The 20,439-nt window shown below is 43.5% G+C and overlaps 1 protein-coding gene across 1 annotated transcript in view; it reads right to left on the minus strand.

Moving 5' to 3' along the window:
- slc45a4a (solute carrier family 45 member 4a) overlaps positions 1 to 19,280 on the minus strand; it is a gene marked incomplete at both ends in the record, with an annotated part of 34,788 nt that extends 15,508 nt beyond the window's left edge. The window contains 2 exons of the mRNA XM_080010152.1: positions 1,031 to 1,219; positions 18,974 to 19,280. Of these exons, the coding sequence (XP_079866278.1) occupies positions 1,031 to 1,219; positions 18,974 to 19,280 (496 nt within the window). The remainder of the gene's footprint in view (positions 1 to 1,030; positions 1,220 to 18,973) is intronic.
- Positions 19,281 to 20,439: the final 1,159 nt, after the last annotated feature.

Raw genomic sequence — 20,439 nt, forward strand, 5'->3', positions numbered from 1 at the left:
TTGCATTGCACTGCTGCCTCACAGCAAGAAGGTTCTGGGTTCCATTCGAGTTTTCATGTTCTCCCCGTGCTCACATGGAGTTTCCTCCATATAACATTGTAAAGAAGCCCCAATGAAAACATGCACGTAAACATCGTCTGACCAGCGATGGACGCTGAAGTTGATCCCCGGGCGCTGTAAGCTGCCCAAATATTCCTGGCCTGCCCCCTGGAGGAAGGACAAGCCTCGATGGGGAAAAATGTGGAAAATCTCCATTGTGCTTCTACAATGCCTCCATCTGCATTGTGTGTGTGTGTGTGTGTGTGTGTGTGTGTGTGTGTGTGTGTGTGTGTGTGTGTGTGTGTGTGTGTGTGTGTGTGTGTGTGTGTGTGTGTGTGTGTGTGTGTGTGTGTGTGTGTGTGTGTGTCGGCAGTAGCTGCACCTAATGCATGTGTCGTGGTGTATGTGTGTGATAATAAAAGACAAGCTCAAGCTTGTCAAGTTTAATCTTAGTCAAAGCTACCAGCTTTTATTCTATGTTCACTTCGGACGAGGACCATCATCATTTTGGGTACTAGTTTTTCCCTATTGTATTAGAGGACCATAGCGGTCAAACTGAGTTTAAGCACATTTACTCACACTTTACATTAGCCCTGACCATTTGTTAAAGTACTCATTGCTTCCTCCTTTTCGAATCAACAAATACAAACCGGCAAAAATAAAGTAACTTTGACAAAAATATAGGATGTGTTACCGTAATTGTGAGCAGGACCAGGAGATAAGTCTATGGTGGGTTTCTTATGATATTGTTTTCTGAATAATGCAAATGGATCTAAAATCTAAAAATGTGAAAATATCAACGGGAAAACGGTTCGGGGTAATGTACGTGTATGACCCGTAAACGGTCTACAACTCAATTTGACACCGGCATGGTCCTTTAAGTGACACTGTTCATTTGCGGGATATAGAAATTGTGCTGTATTTTCACCAATATTAACACTACACATAGTCGGGTTAAGTTAGTCCCCGCGCCCTCCCATGTTCCACTCACCCATCAGTGAGCCGTTGAGGAAGAGCGCCACGCCCAGCAGCGTCCCGATGCACAGGGCCAGGATGAAGGGTCTCCTCCGCCCCCAGCGCAGCGTGCAGCGGTCGCTGGCCGAGCCGATGAGAGGAGTGAAGATCAGACCCAGGATGGGACTGAGGAACCAGGTCAGACTGTAGTACTGCTCCGGAAGACCTGGGTGGAGAGGGGGAGAGAGAGAGAGAGAGGGAGGGGGAGAGCGGGAGAGAAAGAGAGAGAGAGAGAGGTTAAACATCACGACACGAAAAACAGTTGGCAGCGTTAAGCACCATCTTAGACTGAGGCATGAGAGGAAAGTAAGTTGGAGAAATAAGATGAGCTTCATTTCGTAGTTTTGTTGAGATCAAGGTCTACGGTATTTTTTGGGAGATTTGCTTGAATAAGAATCCGAAAAAAAAACCACTGAAAATATCAGTTAAAACACATCATCCAGACCCCTTAAAATTTTCTTTGCATTTCATTCCAGTGAGTGAGGTGCCAAATGAAAACTAAAGAAAAAAGGTCCTCCCCAATTCAGTGTTGGTACAAGAAACATCTCAAATGAAACAGTCCTGTGATCCGGTGCCATGATTATTCGATTTTAACTCCATTTCAGGGTAAGTTCTTATACTTGAATGCAGAGCAATGCGGATTCCTTCAAGTTTTTAGTAAGACCATAAAACACACCAAGGACGTCCAGAATGTCTCAATAATTAAATGGACAAATAAAGACGAGCTTCATAATGATTTTTCCTCATTCATAAAGGAGAACATTTATGCTCACATAAAAATCCAATCGTGATTTTGAGTTTTGGGCATGGCATTCCACATTAAGTTTTGAAGGTCAGTCAGCTCTCCAGACAAATTCCAATGTATTTATGACATTGCACAACTTAGATCAGCCATTATGTATTATGGGAGTGGGAGAATAAGCAGCATGAGATCCTGTGACGTGCAAACATTGTGGTTTTTTTTTAGAGTTTGAAACAAGTTTAAGATGAATTAAAGATGTCTGGAGGTCTTCAAAGGCAGACAGTAACCTCAAGGAGAGTGATTGATAAAAAGAATATATATAAGATATATGTAGAGTAAAAGCTACAGACGAAGAGCGATACTAACCGATTTTTTCTCAGATTGTATATATTATATATTGTCTTAGAGGATATTCAAGCTTCCCTGGAGAAAATCCAAGATATTCATTTTCGGCCACAAGGTGGCACAGAGGACTTTTTCCCTTTGCCAGACTGAGTTACAGCCTCTGTCTGGTGAACGTGGCCAGATGCCACAATCTAAAGACTTCCACAAGAGACTTTGGCCCGAGCCAGCCACAGAGAATTAGGATTACTTGTTTAGTGCAAGGACAATCAAATCAATTGACTTTAATCTAACAGGGTGACATTGCATATATTACGTTCCCAGGACAAACATTCCGCCAGAGATGAGATAGCAGGTGCACAGTGCACTTTAAAGTGTCTTTAAAGTTCCGTGACCTTTATTGAAAATGAAAATGTCATGTTCCCCAGTTGGTGCTGTCAGGGAAGGTACAGCCCTTCATCACAGTCAGTTTCTCAAAAGACTTTCCAGGCCTTAAAAGGTAAGGATGATGGAAGGATTTGGCCACCGGGGACAGGGAAAGCCAGGATGTTCCATAACAGCGATGGTGTAATTTTGTGTTGTTCTGAGTCAAAGTCTGGACTAGGGGTGTGCGATATGACGGTATTAGATTGTGAACGATTAAAACGTCTCCACAAGCTGCCTACACAGAGAAATCGTTGGTATCGTGCTGCAGTGCATGTTCTATCAGTTGCGGTTCTATGGCGCACGCATGCAAACGTTGCTTTCTCAACCAAACCTTGAATCACGCAATTTGCTTGTCCGTGATTGGTCAACCAGGAGGCGTTGGAACAGAGGGGCCCCTGATCCGGCGGGTCGGTCACAGAAATGCGCGCAATCGTTCGTGTTTCATTCAATTAGTAAACGGGAATTTCACAATTCCAATTTACTTTTTGAGAAACAGTGGACGCGGAAGCGCAGTGGAGAAAATATGCGCCGGTAATGATGTGTCGGTGGCGAACGAGTGGACTTCAATTTCCCGTCCAATACAAACTTGCCCTAGCTCAAGCCCACTGATTCAACCTTAATCAAATGAGAGCCCTGATGTCTCCCGCATCAGGCAGGTTCATTTAAATGGCTCCCTCAAGTAATGAACCTGGAATTATGTGCCAGAAATCTGCCAGATAATCCCCCCCCCCACCATACATATGAGAGGGAAATGGAAGGAGACGAGGAGAGAGAGCGAGATGGAGAGGGAAATGTCAATATCTGAGTGCTGTTTTATGTGATTAGCAGACAAGACTGACTTGAGGGATAGTTGTACACTTACAGGGTTCCCACTCTGTTCTAGTGGAGTAGAGTTTGCTAGGATCATTAACTGCCACAGCATACTTTAGCCCCTACTGGTAATATTAACTGTTATTAAGTGTCGACTGTTAATAAGCGCACAGTTAACTGCTAATAAATGCATAATAAAGTATGTATTAATCTTAATAAAGCAACAAATAAAAGCTAAATAGATGTTTAACAATGACAGGAAAGTGTGTAACGCTTTATAGCACTACTTCACTTCTTGGATGTTTGGCTCCGTGAATTACAGCTTTTTAACCTGGCCAAATGCATTTAAAAAAAAAACAACGATAAATTAAAAACTTGCCAGTCAAAATGTCCAGTAGAAATGCTCATACAAAATGTAGATGCCCCACCTCCCCGACGGCGCGGATGAGATGGAGCAGTGGTGCACCTGGCACCCGCACCTCAGCCGGTGCTCGCTGTTCATTGCGCCACGGGGTTTGTTTCACCCTCTGAATCGAGCGCGTGAGCCGACCTGCCAGGCCGAGCACATCTGGTACCTACACCGGTAGCAGGGGACCCTGTCCCTCCCCGCGACCTTTCTACCTAAGGTCCGAGCAAAGGGGCACGGTAACCTCGGTGTACATTATATCTGCGTTTGTAACATAGGCTGTAATTGAAACGTGACTGATAAGGTTCCGATTTGTGGGGTAAAATGAATTATTTTCGACAGTGGTGTAAAAGTGAAATTGCACTCAGAAACTGTCGGGGCCCCAAATCTCAAATACCAAAAGTTACGTAGTGGTGCTTTAAGAAAGCAACGTTCATCTATAAACCTGGACAAGGACAATTTAACTTACATTATTCTGAGTTTCCGCCACTTAAGTTGTAATGTCATCCAACCGGCATGTGCATTTGAACGTTAATATGCTCCTGGACATAAATTAGCCCTTTCAGAAGGCAATGCTATCTGTTTGGGGAGCTCAGATATAGATAGACTAGTAGTTCATTCTCAGCTTAAGGCAAATAGGCAAATAGCGAAATTATTTTCCAGCACAACACAAGATTTTCCAGGACAGTTCACATTTTCTCTCATTTTCCATATGTTTTGCATGACTGGAATTGGTCACTGTTCAACTGTTTTCCAGGATTTCCAGGTTTTCCGGGACGCGTGGGAACCCTGACTTCGCAAAGAGCAGAGTGGCCATTAGGCGCAGTTCAATGTCATCATAAAACACATTTCTGTGAGGAAGCAGAGTGGTGTCTGGGATGGTTTGATGGCCAAACCGATAGGATCGTTTAGTCGCCTTGTGCATAAAGGCCACGTCTTGTATGTACCCACAATTTTCCGATAATCAAGTAGCTGTTTAAATCTTTTATATGTTTTTCTAAAATTGCAAGTCAGTTAACAGCAGGGTACTTGGCTTGGAACTTGATCTTGAGTCTGCATTTGAAAGGTTTTAAAGGCTAATCTCACACTTGTGCATTGCTCTGACAGTGCGAAGCCTATTATTTGAAGACCAATCAATCCGCAACTGCAACTTGTTTTTGTTATATATATTTTTAAATTAATTAATAATTTGCACTGTGTAATAATTTCGCTTCTCAAATTCATACATTTTGACCAGGAAATTACGTATCACGATCTAACAATAGAATATCACCAAAAAACGCTGAACAATAATATGGACTTCTCACCCGCCACTGATTTTGAGTTATTAAATGCAGAATCCCTCCTCTGTGTTTGGGGCACTTTATCTGGAGTAAAATAGGAGCTAAAATAAAAGCAATTGTTCCGATCTAGACCTGTGGGTTCCAGTGGAACGTAACCCAGGTTTGACCCTGGTCGCCTCGGTGACCGGGTCTTGGGAACCCCGTCGCCACGGAGACTCCATCACCTCCACTTCCTGCCCCCTAATATGGTAGTGTCATTCACGCGGCACTTCCTGCTCGGAAGTTTGTTCATAAAAAAAAATAAAAATTGCCCTATTTTGTTCTTTAGCCCAGGAAAGGTTTTTTTTGCTTGCTTCCCTCTTCTTTCTTTCTTTAATTCGTTTCTGTTTTTCTCAGCAAAACATACAGATGTATACACAGTCGCAAATCCTAAACTTATTTAGTCATACACACTCGAAACAAAACAAACTGAGCGCTCAAACACACACACACACACACATTTAAAAGTCAAACACACACCAGCATAAAGCTCGACCAGAGCCATAAAGAGAGAACCAAAACAGCAGATAGGAATCAGTCTGTCTGTAGGGGTTGTCAACATCAAAACAGGAAAACAGCCTCCAGTAAATAGTTCCCACACACGAAAATAAAGCACCTAGCGACGAAAAACACACACCTCTGCACACACACACACACACACACACACACACACACACACACACACACACACACACACACACACACACACACACACACACACACACACACACACACACACACACACACACACACACACACACACACACACACACCTCGAACAAATAATAAAAAAAACAGCTTAGTTCCCACACACTCATATGAGGTACATATACACACAGAACAATACTGAGAGAATTTGGAACCAGGAAGTATTTAATATGAAGTGACAGAGCAATGGAGAGAAAAGAGAAGAGAATAGAAATGTGCGGATTGAGACCGAAAAGAAAATAGAGAGAAAAACACCAGAGAGAAAGAAAAATAGGATAAATAAAAGATAAATACAGTATATCAACAAAGAATAAGATTAGAACAAGATTAAGTGGAAGAGAGCCAGGAGGGGAAGATAGGGAGAATGGAAAAAGGAAAGAAAAGTGAATAGGAAGAGAGCAAGGTGAGTCATTTAGAATTAAGAAAATATCAAGCACTATACATGGTAAAATACCCTAAAAAAGGTATTTTGTGCAGTATGTAGTGATAAAAGTGAAATGTAATAAAGTGTTAATAATAGATAGAAGACTACTGGTGACGAAGGTAGTTGATGTTAGTCGCCATGGATACAAGTATCTGCTGATTTGCTGAATCAGCAATTCTCAACCTTTTTCTATATCAAGTGAGCCCATTTGATAAGATTTAGTCTCTGGGACCCCAAATCTGAGAAGATATTTATTGTCAGATATGATTTAATCCAAATACTCACACCTGTCTATATTATATCTTGGGAGATAACAGCAAAACTAGGATGAAAACAGTCATTATTGAACAGTCTCTAAAGGTTTCTATCGCTTGTCAATGAAATAATGTTGAAGTTTAAATACAGGTACTCCTCACCTAACAACCTACCTGTTTAACCACTTACAACCAGCTTTCCGACCTGTCTGTATTGCACACTGTGTACAATATCGCGGCGTATTGTACGCAGCGAGGTGTCTCAGTGTCGAGCATCTCATCACGCATCACCCTTTATATACTATATACAGATTGGCCACCACAAGCCATCCAAGTGGCGTGTTCAGGGCCCTCCTGCACAGAGACATAGACGACGGGGGGTTGTTAACACCAGTTAATTGTAGAGATGAGGCGAGGTGGAATTAGCCAGGAGCAGATGGAACATGTCATGACAAAGGGCTCCCATCTTGACTGAGTGTGTGGACAGGGTTTTTAAACCTGATGCTCTTTAGCTCAACCAACGAGCATCCGGTGTGGCTGCTCATCCCATCCACCACCACTATACTAAACCATATATACACTATATACAATATACACTATATACACTGGTGCAATGGCCACGCCCCCTTACCGTGTAATAACACTATATATACACTTTATACACAATATACACCATATATACTGTATATATCTCATCTCATCACCGTTCTCAGACTCATTCCCGCAGTCTGTCAGTATTCACTACACTAGCATTCGCAATCGCCATGCCCCCTTACCGTGAAATAACACTATATACACTATATACACACCATATAAACTGTATACATCTCATCTCATCACCGTTCTCAGGCTCGTTCCCGAGGTCTGTCAGTATTCACGACAATAACGTGGGTCCTTGCTTATCGACCAATTCGCTCAACGACCTGATCCGAGTCACGGAACTCAGTCAATAAGTGAGGAGTACCTGTATTCATCATTTTGCTGGGGGACCCCCTGCAACCTCTCAAAGGACCCCTGAGGGGTCCCCGCACACCACATTGAGAACCACCTCATTGGTGTGACATGACGTTGCAGGAGTCAACGTCGGGGTATGAGTCACTCAACGTGGGAAGGAGAGACTCACAATCCATCCCATCCGTCATCAAAGCACTCGTTTTACCACACACACACACACACACACATACACACACACACACACACTGTTTGCACACATAGACCATGTAACACTACAAACACCTTTCTACATACATGCAAAATGTGTATGAGGTTTGTCCTGACACACATACATAATCATATACACAGCATACACACCTGGGCAAATACAGATATGAATGCAGGTGTTTGTGTCCACATAGCCCCCCCCCCAGCTCTTTTTCTAGATCTCTTCACACACACACACACACACACACACACACACACACACACACACACACACACACACACACACACACACACACACACACACACACACACACACACACACACACACACACACACACACACACACACAATGGAGCTCCATGTGAGACAGTGGGAGCACAGACTGCCCATTCATCTCAACTGTCCCTAGATTACAGTATACACGTGTGTGTGTCTGTGTGTGCGTGTGTGTGTGTGTGTGTGTGTGTGTGTGTGTGTGTGTGTGTGTGTGTGTGTGTGCACGCGTGTGTGCACGCGCGTGCGTGCGTGCGTGTGTGTGTGCGCCACATGCAGCGCGTTTTTTTCTACTCCATCCAAGCGGATGAAAGCAATCCATAGTAGCGGTTGTATTTACTATCTGGCTGAGAAATCGTAATATCTTGGATTAGATGTAGCCGCTTTGAACTACGGTTTCTAAATCTTTACCACTGTTATCAAAACTAAAAATATATATAAATAACCAGCGTACCAACACGCCTCCATTTGTGCCTCAGGTTTCCTTTTATCAGGAGTCGGGGAGAGTCTGTGGCGTCCTTTCAGAATCATGGTACAAAAAGAGGGGTTCCGTGTGGAAGTGAATAGAGAGAATAATTGCAGTGAGAAGGAAAATAAAGTGTAAAATGGAAGGTATCCATCCACACGGTGCCCTTGGTGCTGCAGGTGAAGGCATTCAACACCTTTCTACCACAGAAGGATGTACCTTGGCAATTTCTTTTTTTCTCTCCGATACACAAAAGAGGCTGTTGTCCACCCCTTAAGAGAATAATTCAAGCGGCGATCAGGTGGTTGCCTGGCAGTGTAGGGCCGAGGTAGATCATGACCTGCTGTGTGTGATGATAACCGCCGTTCAAAGGCTTCTGGGTTTGTTTTTTTGTTGTTTAATCGAAGGGGACTGAAGGAAGGCCTTCTGAACGCGAGCATGTGACATTTCTACACTAGAAACGACCACAGAGCGAACTGATCCCTGTCTCGTGTTGGACTTTTCAAAGTATAATATTCAATAATGCGCCCTTTCTTCCTTTTCAATTCCCACATTCTTCGCAAAACCGACAGGGCATTTGACATCGGTCTCGTCTGGGACTTCATGCCCTGAAATTCCTGTTAAGAGTGTTCACGCAGATCACAATGAGTGTGTGTTTCGTGCCTTTGATTCCCACCCCGCCCCCCTTCTGCCGCCCCGCCACCTCACCTCTTCTTTTAAAAGGGAAATATTTACTCTTAAGGAGCAATTAAATCAATTCCCTGCTAAAAAAGAAAACAGTTGAATCTGTTATTTGCCTGGTGTGTTTGAGCTCCTGGTCTTCTCGGCACTGAAAGAACAGGCTGTTTCAGTGGGCGTCGACTGTACGGTATGTTAATGAACCGCTCCTTGGCTGAGGTGGAAAAACACAGACTACCATCCTCCTTGGGATACTCAAAGCCAAAATTAAATTTAAAGAAATATTACGGTGGATGTAAACAAACTCTGACTGTCGCAAGGGAAAAATAAGGGGAAGTTAGCGCTGATGGACCGAAAGAAAAAGAAAACAGGAGGGAGGGAGGGAGGAGGGGAGGAAATGAGGAGGAAAGAGAGAGTGATATTTGGAGAGGAGGAAACAGGTGGTGCAGGGAGAGAACTACAAGAAAAGAAACAAATGTGGGACCAAAGCTGAGTCAGGTGCATTACGTACCAAGGGAAAGAAAGAAAGAAAGGAAGAAAGAAAGAAAAAGAAACCAGGAGTTGTGGTCTGCAACAGATGGACAGCAAGAGCCGAGCTAAAGTATTCATACTAAAATTTTATAATTGATGAGGTTGTTTATCAGACTAAAGCTATAAGTTCGGTGTATGGGTGGAAAGGCTAGTTTTTTGGCATTAAAGCCTCAAACACCAAATGTTGCTCATAGATCCAACCCAGTTTCAAACATGTTATGTACATCTACATGAAATTGTTCTTGCCAAAACAGAAAGAATATTTATACAACATAATACAAATATTTACATAATAACAAACCATAAAAAATGCCTGACTTTTTCGGAAGCCGACACTGTGGGACAAGGAGCTGCTCTTTTATTTGTTCCAGCTTAATAAAGTAGAGAGGATGGACAGAAATGAGATGAGGACAAGGAGGGAGAAAGGGAGTGAGTCATAGCACTTCACAGCATCAACACACACACCCACACAAACACCCACACACCCACACACACACCCACCAGGATAGCCAAGGTCGATAGCAGAGTGCATGGATAGCACGATTAAATATTGACGTGTGTGTGTGTGTGTGCGTAGTGTGTGTGTCTTGATGCAGTACTAATATGTGGAAAATAAGTTTCTACTGTTCTGTGCCTCTGCTTTCACATAAATGCACAGTACTATCATTTTAAGTGTGTGTGTGTGTGTGTGTGTGTGTGTGTGTGTGTGTGTCCGTCAACTTTGCATACTAAAGGCTAGAATTAAAACTGCATGAAGGCTGCATGCTGTGCTGAAACACGCGTGCACACACACACACACGCGCACGCACGCACACACCCACACACACCAGTATAGTCAGCATTGTTACGCAACACTGCAGTCAATGAGCTACCTTTAACTGAGCGCTGGGCGAGGGGGAGAGGGGAGGAGAGACAAGGGGCGGGGGTATTCCTGTCACTGACAGCAAACCATGTGGGATTGACAGCAGGGGGTGGAGCCCCAGCTGGGACCAACCAGTCACAATGCTTCTCCTGCTTCCAATCAATAGCTGCACGTCAAACAGAATAATCAATCAGGGGAAACACAAAGGAAGATGAATCCATCCATCCATCCATCCATCTGTCAGTCTGTCTATCCATCCATATTGTATGGTTTTATTAAACAGCACCCCCTATAGGTTGCAGTTAAAAACAAAGCAGATGTTTTCTTTCCAATTCTCACCAATGGAGACCCTGAGGCCATACATTAATGACTAGATTGCTGCTAATAGCCTCTGTGTGTGAGTGTGTGAGAGAGAGAGAGAGAGAGAGAGAGAGAGAGAGAGAGAGAGAGAGAGAGAGAGAGAGAGAGAGAGAGAGAGAGAGAGAGAGAGAGAGAGAGAGAGAGAGAGAGAGAGAGAGAGAGAGAGAGAGAGAGAGAGAGAGAGAGAGAGAGAGAGAGGAAAGGGTATGATTACTTTTAGACTACTCAGTTTATTAGCAAGGCTGGTGCTCTACAATCAAGTCCACACCCTTTAGTCATCCTTAAGTAAAAAAAAAAAAAAAAAAACTCGATTTTTTTATTTTTTTTTTATTTTATTTAAGTGTAAATACTTATTTTAACCAACATTTGAATGCGATCCTCTTGTGCTAAAGAATACATAAGGCAAAGTTTAAATGTTAAGATTTGTCACCACCGAATTATAACTCACAAGTGATATGAATCTACCATTGCTTTCATGATCAAGGCAAGAACACTATTAATAAGAAATGACATCCGAAAATATCATTGGCATTGACTCATTTGTAGTTCACATGCTTTCTTGCCACGGGTTGGGTTAGCTGACTCATTGGCTTATTACTGTGATTAGTGCTGAGCGGGTGGGGAGGAGGGGGTGGTGTCTTGAACCCTCTCGTGGTGGAAGAGGTGTGGATGTAATGAGCCGCCAGCGATGGAAGGGATGAAGCCCCACATACCAGGGATTCACCCATTCCACCAACTCACACACACCCTAGCTGGGAATTTATAATTGGCATCCAAGCTAAATAACACAATAGTTGGGACATGGTTTCCCTTTGCTCTTCTTTGTCTGCAATATCACCTGAGTGCTTTGTGATGCGTTGGATTGTGATGACCTCACCTCCCGGACAGGGGGGGGGGGGGGGCAGCAGCAATGTACGCATCAGCATGTGTACATTGTGTTCTGCATTCCTCCCATATCTGACACCAACCCACATACCTGCACAGCTGTAGCTGCAGCAGGAAAACCCAACAACATGCACACACAGGCACACAAACAAGCAAACAAGTATGCAAGTGCGAGTGCGCGTGCACATGCATCGACATGGATGCAAAGGATGGGTTTGTATCATAAACACGCTCCTGCAGCATGCGAGTCAACCCACACACACACACACACACACACACACACACACACACACACACACACACACACACACACACACACACACACACACACACACACACACACACACACACACACACACACACACACACACACACACACACACACACAAATGCCTTCTGAATTTCCGTCCGAGGATTTGTTTGAGGAAGGGTTTAGGGCTGTACCTGGGTCACGAAACAAAACAAACAAAAAACGAAACAAAAGACTGCTCAACTGGAAGAATCTCGGTCGACTGACCAGTTTCAAACTGATGATTCAACTTGTCAACTTTAGGGTGAAAGCCCTAGAAGTGTTATCTTAAAAAAAAAAACATTTACGACAAACAAGAAGGGTTTCTTATTCTCTCCTATAAAAGTCACTAGAATATTTATTCTAGAAACCAAATACAAAAACGTACTAAAAGTACTGTGTTTCTGTGCTACCATAATAGCAAATCAAAGTGACTGCAGCCTTTATGTAATTACGCCGAGAGATAAAAACACAATCGATCGAAACTCAATGAATCAACCAACATCAATTTCTTTGGTTGCTGCAGTGTTTTCCTCCACCCATCCCACCATCTCTCCCTCCATCCCCTCATTCACCTTTGACTGTGGAGCCGTCTGGCTGACTGGGTCAGATTATGGTGATTAGTTAGTGTCTGACACGAAGCCATCGGTTTATATAACCCTCGCGTTACCACCTGCAAGGTCAAGATTAGACCAGCTAGAACGATGGGTTTGCCAAATGGATTAGTCAGCATGATATCTGACTAGCATATATATATATATATATATATATATATATATATATATATATATATATAAAAAACGCATCATCTGCAAAACTGGGCTAGGTAGTAGCTGACGCAAAGGACCATGTGAAGAGGTCGATGTTATGCAGGGCCATAACATTCTGATTCAATAAGAATGCAAGTAATCCCAATTGGAACATAGATGTGGTTGAATGCTAACTAAATATATTAGTCTAAAGGTTTGTTGGCACACAAGAGATCTTTCTCCGAGCCAAGAATTCAAAGTGGTTATCCTTCTTGAGAAGGAACTTTTCTTGCTTTTTTAATAAGAGGAATGAACTAAACAAGGAAACTGACAGGCTTTTACACCCGCTTGCGGTTTCCCCACCACTAAGGAAGTCTGGTTGCTTCAAAGGTTAATAGACAAGTGGATTTAAAATACAATCTGATGGGTGTGTCTCACATGCTACGCCACGAAAATGTCCAGAATTGTATGGCCCTGTGTTTTGCCGTGCTGGTGTTGACTACAGTGTGACAAAGCAGAGAAATGTATATATAGCAAAGCCATATTAGAGTAGTACAAGGCTGTACTGTAAGCCATAGACCCGGAACGAGCAGAAAGGACCTTTCGGCAGTAGTAAGGCAGTAATCTCTTTTGGTCAAGGGGAAGAAGACAAGAGGCACTCAGAAGAAGGGAAACAACAACATGAACCAACAAACGTCAGCACCAGCAGCCAAGACACCGTTGTCTATTCTCTCTCTCTCGTCTACAACGTTCCATAAAAAGTGAAATGTCGCTGAATGGGTTACCATTGTGTCTGCTATTCTCATTGGTTTCCAGAAGCTGCGTTTGTGCTTCTAAATGTTATCGTGTAAGGCCTCTACCTTCATTACAACCTGCGCCACAGTAAAATACATCACTGAGTTGGTGTCTCTACCTCTACCTCTTTGGTTGAACAGTTAAAGCTTCTGATCTTTTCTGCCATCTAGGATAGGCAGCTTTCATTCTGCCCCAAGATTTAACCATGAGACTGTTGATATTTGTATAGAGTAATCCTGTTAGGCAAGTTTAAATATGGACAAAATTATGAATGACGCATTTCACGACAGGTCTCTCCTCTATTAGTAGAAAGGTTCTCAGCTACAGATAAGTATAAACTCAGGCACTTTCTATGTCTAGTGAGTCCAGTTATAACATTAAACTACGGCTTCTCATAGTTATTCCAAACCACGTTGGGCTAGAGATGTACATTCTGCCTGATGCATCATTAATGGATATTATCTTATCTACAGTATATTACATCACATATCTTCCCAATATGCTTCTGCCGCAGTGAATAGTTTTGCATTGACTGCAGTGGGTTTTGCAGTGGAATATTCCTTCTTTCCTTCTCATATTCTTTACCATTACCATATATATTGGCCATTGTTAACAATCTCACTTTACACTCTGGTTGACCAGTATGAATTGTGATAATTAGTTCTTATCATTTATACTCAATATTGGCATATCGCATAACAGTAATAAATTACTTTTTAGCAGTAACCCAGTAATAAAACGAGTTACAAATACAATGTGGGTAATATAATTACAGTTACCATGTCAAGTAACCCGCGTTACCATCCAAAATTAAGTGTTAACGCGCCAAAAAAAATAACGTTATATAAATATTAGGGGTGGGCCGATTGATCGGATGAAACGACTATCCGTTATGGATATTGCGTTTTGCCCATTTAGGACTGTCGTCCGATCATTTTGAGTTTATATCCGTGAATGGAGCAATCATGGCCTAATTGGGTGCATCTGTTGTCCGTCATTGACAAATATGTTGCGTGATGTGATCACGCTCACGTGATAGGACAGCTGCACGTATTGTCCCTCCCCAAAGCTGTCCCAAATCAATGTTAGAACCGCTTTACGGCAATATTTTATGTTCTCTATCGCAGGGACTGATCAATTACTCATGGGACTGATCAGATCACGTAATCACTCTGCATTCACGCCCGAAAAGGCAGAGGAAGTGGCGAGGCTGCACTTCCGTCCCGCCCTCTCGGGTTTATATTGCGCCTCGACTTCCGCTTCCTCCTCTTTTGTTACGTTGAGTAAGAAGAGTCCCGAAAGAGACAGTTGTATTTCCACACCTGCTTCACCTCACGGATCCCACTCGTGTGAGTCAGTGTGAATCACTGGCTCGAGAACCGTTCGGTGAGGCAGTATATTGATATTAAATTTATTTCATTTCTCTCTCTTTTTCCTCTGGCGAGGAAATAGAGCAATGGCATCGAGGAGGTCGTATCTGGACTGCGGACACCGCAGGGAGAAAGGCGAGCACCATCGGTCCTGCGCCGCGAACCTGGGTAGGCAGCACACCGTGGCATCGCTCCTGGAGGACACCGTGGAGTGCCCGGCCTGCGCTCAAGTCTCTCTGGCAACCGTTAGGAGACAGGCGGCCCGCTGGCGCAAGGAGGACGCCAACGGAGGGGCAATGTCCGAGGACGAGCCCGCTCCCCCGGCGGGCATTAGCACAGGAGCTGGTCCCATTCGCGCCGCTACGCCTCTTAATGCTAGCCCGGCTTCCCGAGTTACATCCCGGAGGAACCGCAGCGGGGGATATGTTTCGGGCCGATTAGGAGTCGCCAGAAACTTGGCTTCCAGGATGAGCAGCGTGGTGGTGCTCTTTCTGAACAGTGTTGATAAAGTTAACAGTTTGGTGGAGAGCGGGCCAAAAGAATTACAATTTCTACCACTACTTTGGTCACACTGTTACCAAAGAAAGGTAACCTACAGCAGATTAAGAACTGGAGACCAGTCTCTTTGCTCTGCACAGACTACAAACTGCTATCGAAGGTTTTGGCCACCAGGCTGGTGGCCATGTAGATCAGACCTTCTGTGTGCCTGGCAGGCTGATCACTGACAACATTACTGTTATTTGGGACATTTTGGAAAGTCTACAGTTCATTGGGTATTGACACTGGTCTTATTTCCATAGATCAGGAAAAGGCTTTCGATCGGGTTGAGCATCACTCCTTGTGGTAAACACTCCAGGTGTTTGGATTCAACACAGGGTTTATAGCCATTATCCAGGCTCTGTATGGAGACATTGAGAGTGTATTAAAGATTAGCGGTGGTTTGAGTGGTTGAGTTGACCCCTTTTAAAGTACAGAGAGGGGTCTGGCAAGCATGTTCCATATCAGGAATGCTCTGTTCCTTGGCCAAAAAACCTCTCTTACACAAGTTAAGAAGGAAACTAGCCGGTATAAGTGTTTCAGAGTGTGATGGGTCCTTTAAAGTATCGGCCTATGCTGATGATGTTATCGCCTTCATAAGAAACCAAAGAGATGTGGATGTTTTAAAAAAGGTTGTTGGTGAATTTGGTTCCCTCTCCTCAGCAAAAGTCAATTAGGAGAAGAGCAAAGCTCTTGTAGTTGGGGAGAGGCTAGGTGGGAGGATCAGGCTACCAGGAGGCTTAAGGTGGAAGAGACTTGGGATCAAATATCTCGGGGTCTTAGTAGGCAACTGAGATTTAATTGGGGAAAACTGGGAAATTTTGTGGCGAAAAATAGAAGGACGTTTGAAAAGGTGGAAATGGATTTGGCCACAGCTATCCTATAGAGGCAGAACACTGGTGATCAAAAATCTGGTCTCTTCAATGCTGTCGCACTGTCTGATGTGTGTTGATCCTCCACCTTAGCTGCTGGCTAAGGTTCAGGCCACATTAGTTGATTTCTTCTGGGACAAACTCCACTGGATTCCACAGAGTATTTTGTATCTCCCTAAAGAGGAAGGAGGCCAAGGACTTGCGCACCTGGTCAGCAGGTGCGCTACCTTCAGACTGCAGCACATACAGAGACTACCCCTTGGACCAAAGGACCTGGTATGGAGACCCCTGTCCTGCACAATTAAAAAAATGTGAGGTGACCTGGGTCTAAGCACAACTCAACGGATTTAAATGGTTGTACTCTTGGCACCCTGCCAGTGTTTTACTGTGGCCATTTTACTGGAACCTTTTTAAGTTTGGCCACAGCCTGCAGGAAAGGACCTACACTGCTGAATTGCCTGCGCAAGTCGAAGGTCACCACTCTTTGGCGTGTGGTGGAGCTGACTGGGCAGGACCTGGACAATGCTGCAGGCTTGGCTGCACATCTTGGACTAAAATCTGCATGGCTTGTCCAACACATGCTGGACAACTGGAAGCATCAGCTGACTGGGAATGAATGTGTTCTTTTAAGGTCTTTTTGTCATGGTTTTAGCCAGCCTGATTTAAAAGACCCCTTCCCCTCTGTAATTTTTGCTCCTGTTTTTTTTTGGATTTGAAGGGTTTTGTGTTTAGGGAATTAAAGGGCAGGGTGTTTTTCAAACTGAGTGTAGAGTTTTTAAATAAATCCAAACTGAATGGTCGCGCTGACAGCCCTTGGAGGGTCCACCTCGACCTGAAGGCGGAAGTCAGACCAGAGTGGAGGGCACTCTACAAACCACCGATAATCAAAAAGGTTGTTGATCTTGAGTGGACTTTCTCTCTCTCTCTCTCTCTCTGTTGTATGTTAAACGTGTGTGCTGACCATCAATGTCTAAAAACATAAGAATTAGGAATATCAGTTTGGCATTTCAGAACCTCCATCACTCGCTCACGGCTCAACCTATTTCAGCGGGATGAAGCATAATCTGGGAAAATCATGTCCAGCCCCCAACCCGTTCCCAGCCACCCGAAAATCTGCTGAGAGCAGCTTAGACTGATCCTGACCTGGAAAATAGGTTGGGTCAAATCATGGCTAAAACCGCTGTAAATGATACAGTGTGTCCCCAGACTGATATATAACCACTGTAGTGACTAAAGAGCCAAAGGACACACAGATGTAAAATAAAATAAATAAAATTGAAGAATAAAGATGAATTAGAAAGAAATGAAAGCAACGCTAATGTAGAACTATATAAATCAGCACGATCACTCAATACGAAATTCAGATATGACCATTGTAACCTAAATTAACAATTAATGATTTATGATAATGCAAAAATATGACCCTGAATTTCTCACAATATGAGTTATGTGTATTATATATTAGAGGGAGTTTAATTTGAAGAACTACAGTTTTTGGCTGGCTTCTGGGGCCTCCCTAGTTATACAGACAGTGGTATTGGTAATAAAATTCATTAGAATTATTGGGTGATGAAAATGGTGATAATGAAGAGGATAACTATCATGCTACTAGAAATGATAAATATGAGGATTATGATGGGAGTAGTCATGATGATAAAGGTGGATAGTGATCGTGGTGGTTAAGGACAACACAAATTAAGCTAAAATGATTTTTACTTAAATTATCTTCACTCACACATATATACATTTCCAGAAAGCCTAAATATAAAAAAGACAAAAAAAGAAAAAAAGACTAAATAGCCTGTGTAGGCACGGTCTCTCACTTTACTCTGGTTATGTAACCTGGGAGATGATGGACCAAAAAGAAAGAAAGTGATGCAAAGGAAGAAAAACAGGCTGACAAGACAAGAGAAGTAAAGACTAAAAAGATCCTGCGAGAGCTGATTATAAAGCTAAGTGGGGGAAAGGAGACACATACTGTAAGAATAACTGACTTTGTTAGATGGTAAACAAGGTTATGGCTGCATCAGCTTTCCTCCCTTTCTTCAATTCCCCTTCTCTGTTCTCTCTTCCCTCCCTCTTTTTAACTGTGTGTGTGTGTGTGTGTGTGTGTGTGTGTGTGTGTGTGTGTGTGTGTGTGTGTGTGTGTGTGTGTGTGTGTATGTGTGTGTGTTTCCAGTGTTACGTGAGTCAGGGCGCTATAGCTTGTTAATCCCCGGACAGAGCCGGCAGAAAGGCCAAGTGAAGAAGGTGAAATGGTGGAAGGATACCTGCCTGGACGGCTGGTGGCCAATGACTCTTCCTAAGCACCAATGTCAATGTGACAAATTCATTAACATACACACACATCCTGAATAATACCATGGTGTGTGTGTGTGTGTGTGTGTGTGTGTGTGTGTGTGTGTGTGTGTGTCACATTCAATGTCTGTCCATCACCGCCTGTATTCCATGTCTGTTTAAATACAGCTCTCTGTTTGGGTGCCTCTGTCTGTTGTGTATGTTTGCATAAGTGTGTGTGTGTGTGTGTGTGTGTGTGTGTGTGTGTGTGTGTGTGTGTGTGTGTGTGTGTGTGTGTGTGTGTGTGCGTCCATGCCTGCGTCCATGCCTGCGTGCGTGCGTGCGTGCGTGCGTGCGTGCGTGCGCCTGCCTCTCACACACCTATCTGCAGCAGGACCGGGGTCACCAGGGCCGTCTCCATGGCGTAGCAGAACTCCCGGCCGAACATCACTGCCCCGTGCATAATCCATCTCTTCAGTGGAATGCCTTCGATGGATCCGTCGCTCACAGACTCCTCTGCTCTACCTCCGACTCCACCTGACCGTTCTGTCTCTTTGCCTCCGCCTCCGCCTGCTCCGTCGTCCCTTTGGTTTGCTCCCTGGGGCTCTTTGGGGTCCACCCCACCCACCAGAGATCCGACCTGCATGGTGTCGGCCTCTGTGTTCTGGGGAGGCATGGTAGAGGGCATGCACGCAACAAAAACAAGCGCACGCCTCTGGCAGTCAAAAAAAAAAAAATTATAATAATAATTTAAATAAAAACAAGCTCTGGATAAGCTCTTGATCAAATAGGTGTAGTGGAAAAGCACCTTCTCCCAGAGATCGGAGAAAAAGGTTGTAATATTAACAAAACAAGCACAATTAGCACCGCCCACCAATAATAAAAAGCAATTCAAATTATATTCACATTAGGTACGAAGAAAAGAACCAATGCCCTCTTCTCTTATCACCTTATTAGTAATAGTTATCAATAATCAGTAACAGGTTAACTGAAATTTAGCTACAAAAAAATGTGTTTGTAGCATCAATTATGATCCAGTCCCGTTCACACCACTGGAATTAAACAACAAAAGCAGTAACAGGTAATCTCCAACTTTCTGAGGTAATTTTCTTTCACCTTTAACTGGGTTCTCATAAACACTTGATCAATCTGAATGTTTACAGTGAAGCGTGATGATCCATTTTTATACAGATCTGGAGCACAATTCTACCTGACAAGTGAACTTTACAAAGAAAAAAAGATAAAACCTGAAGATTCAAACAATTTTCACTCCTAAACCAATTAATAATAACCAAACAACTTGTTCACCAAAGTGAAGGTCGCTACAATTCAACAAGCATCAAAAAAATATATATATATTTATATATTTTCCATAGACCCCCAGAAAAAAAAATTATCCCCAGATGCAAAGCGCAGGAAGTAGAATCATTCTCACAGTAAAAGTGTAAGATACATTCCAAAGGTGTGTGTTGGTGTGTTTCTGTGAAAGCTTATTTTGGTACCGAGATTGAGTGGTGTGTGTGTGTGTGTGTGTGTGTGTGTGTGTGTGTGTGTGTGTGTGTGTGTGTGTGTGTGTGTGTGTGTGTGTGTGTGTGTGTGTGTGTGTGTATGTGAGTGCGTGTGTTTGTGTGCATGTGCGTGTGTGCGTGCGTCTGTGTGTGCATGAGAGTGTCCGCGTATGTGTTTATGGCTTTACTGTCATTGAGGTTATTTTTCTCCCGCCTTTCCTTCTCTTACTGTCTATTGGCAGTGGTAAAAATCCATATAGAAGACCACTCTGTGAGTTCCAGAGTCATATTAATGTCATGTAGAGAGGGCTGGATGATGGGGTGATGGGCGGAGGAGGG

This window comes from Zeus faber (assembly GCF_960531495.2).
Source record: "Zeus faber genome assembly, chromosome: 1".
Classification (NCBI taxonomy): domain Eukaryota; kingdom Metazoa; phylum Chordata; class Actinopteri; order Zeiformes; family Zeidae; genus Zeus; species Zeus faber.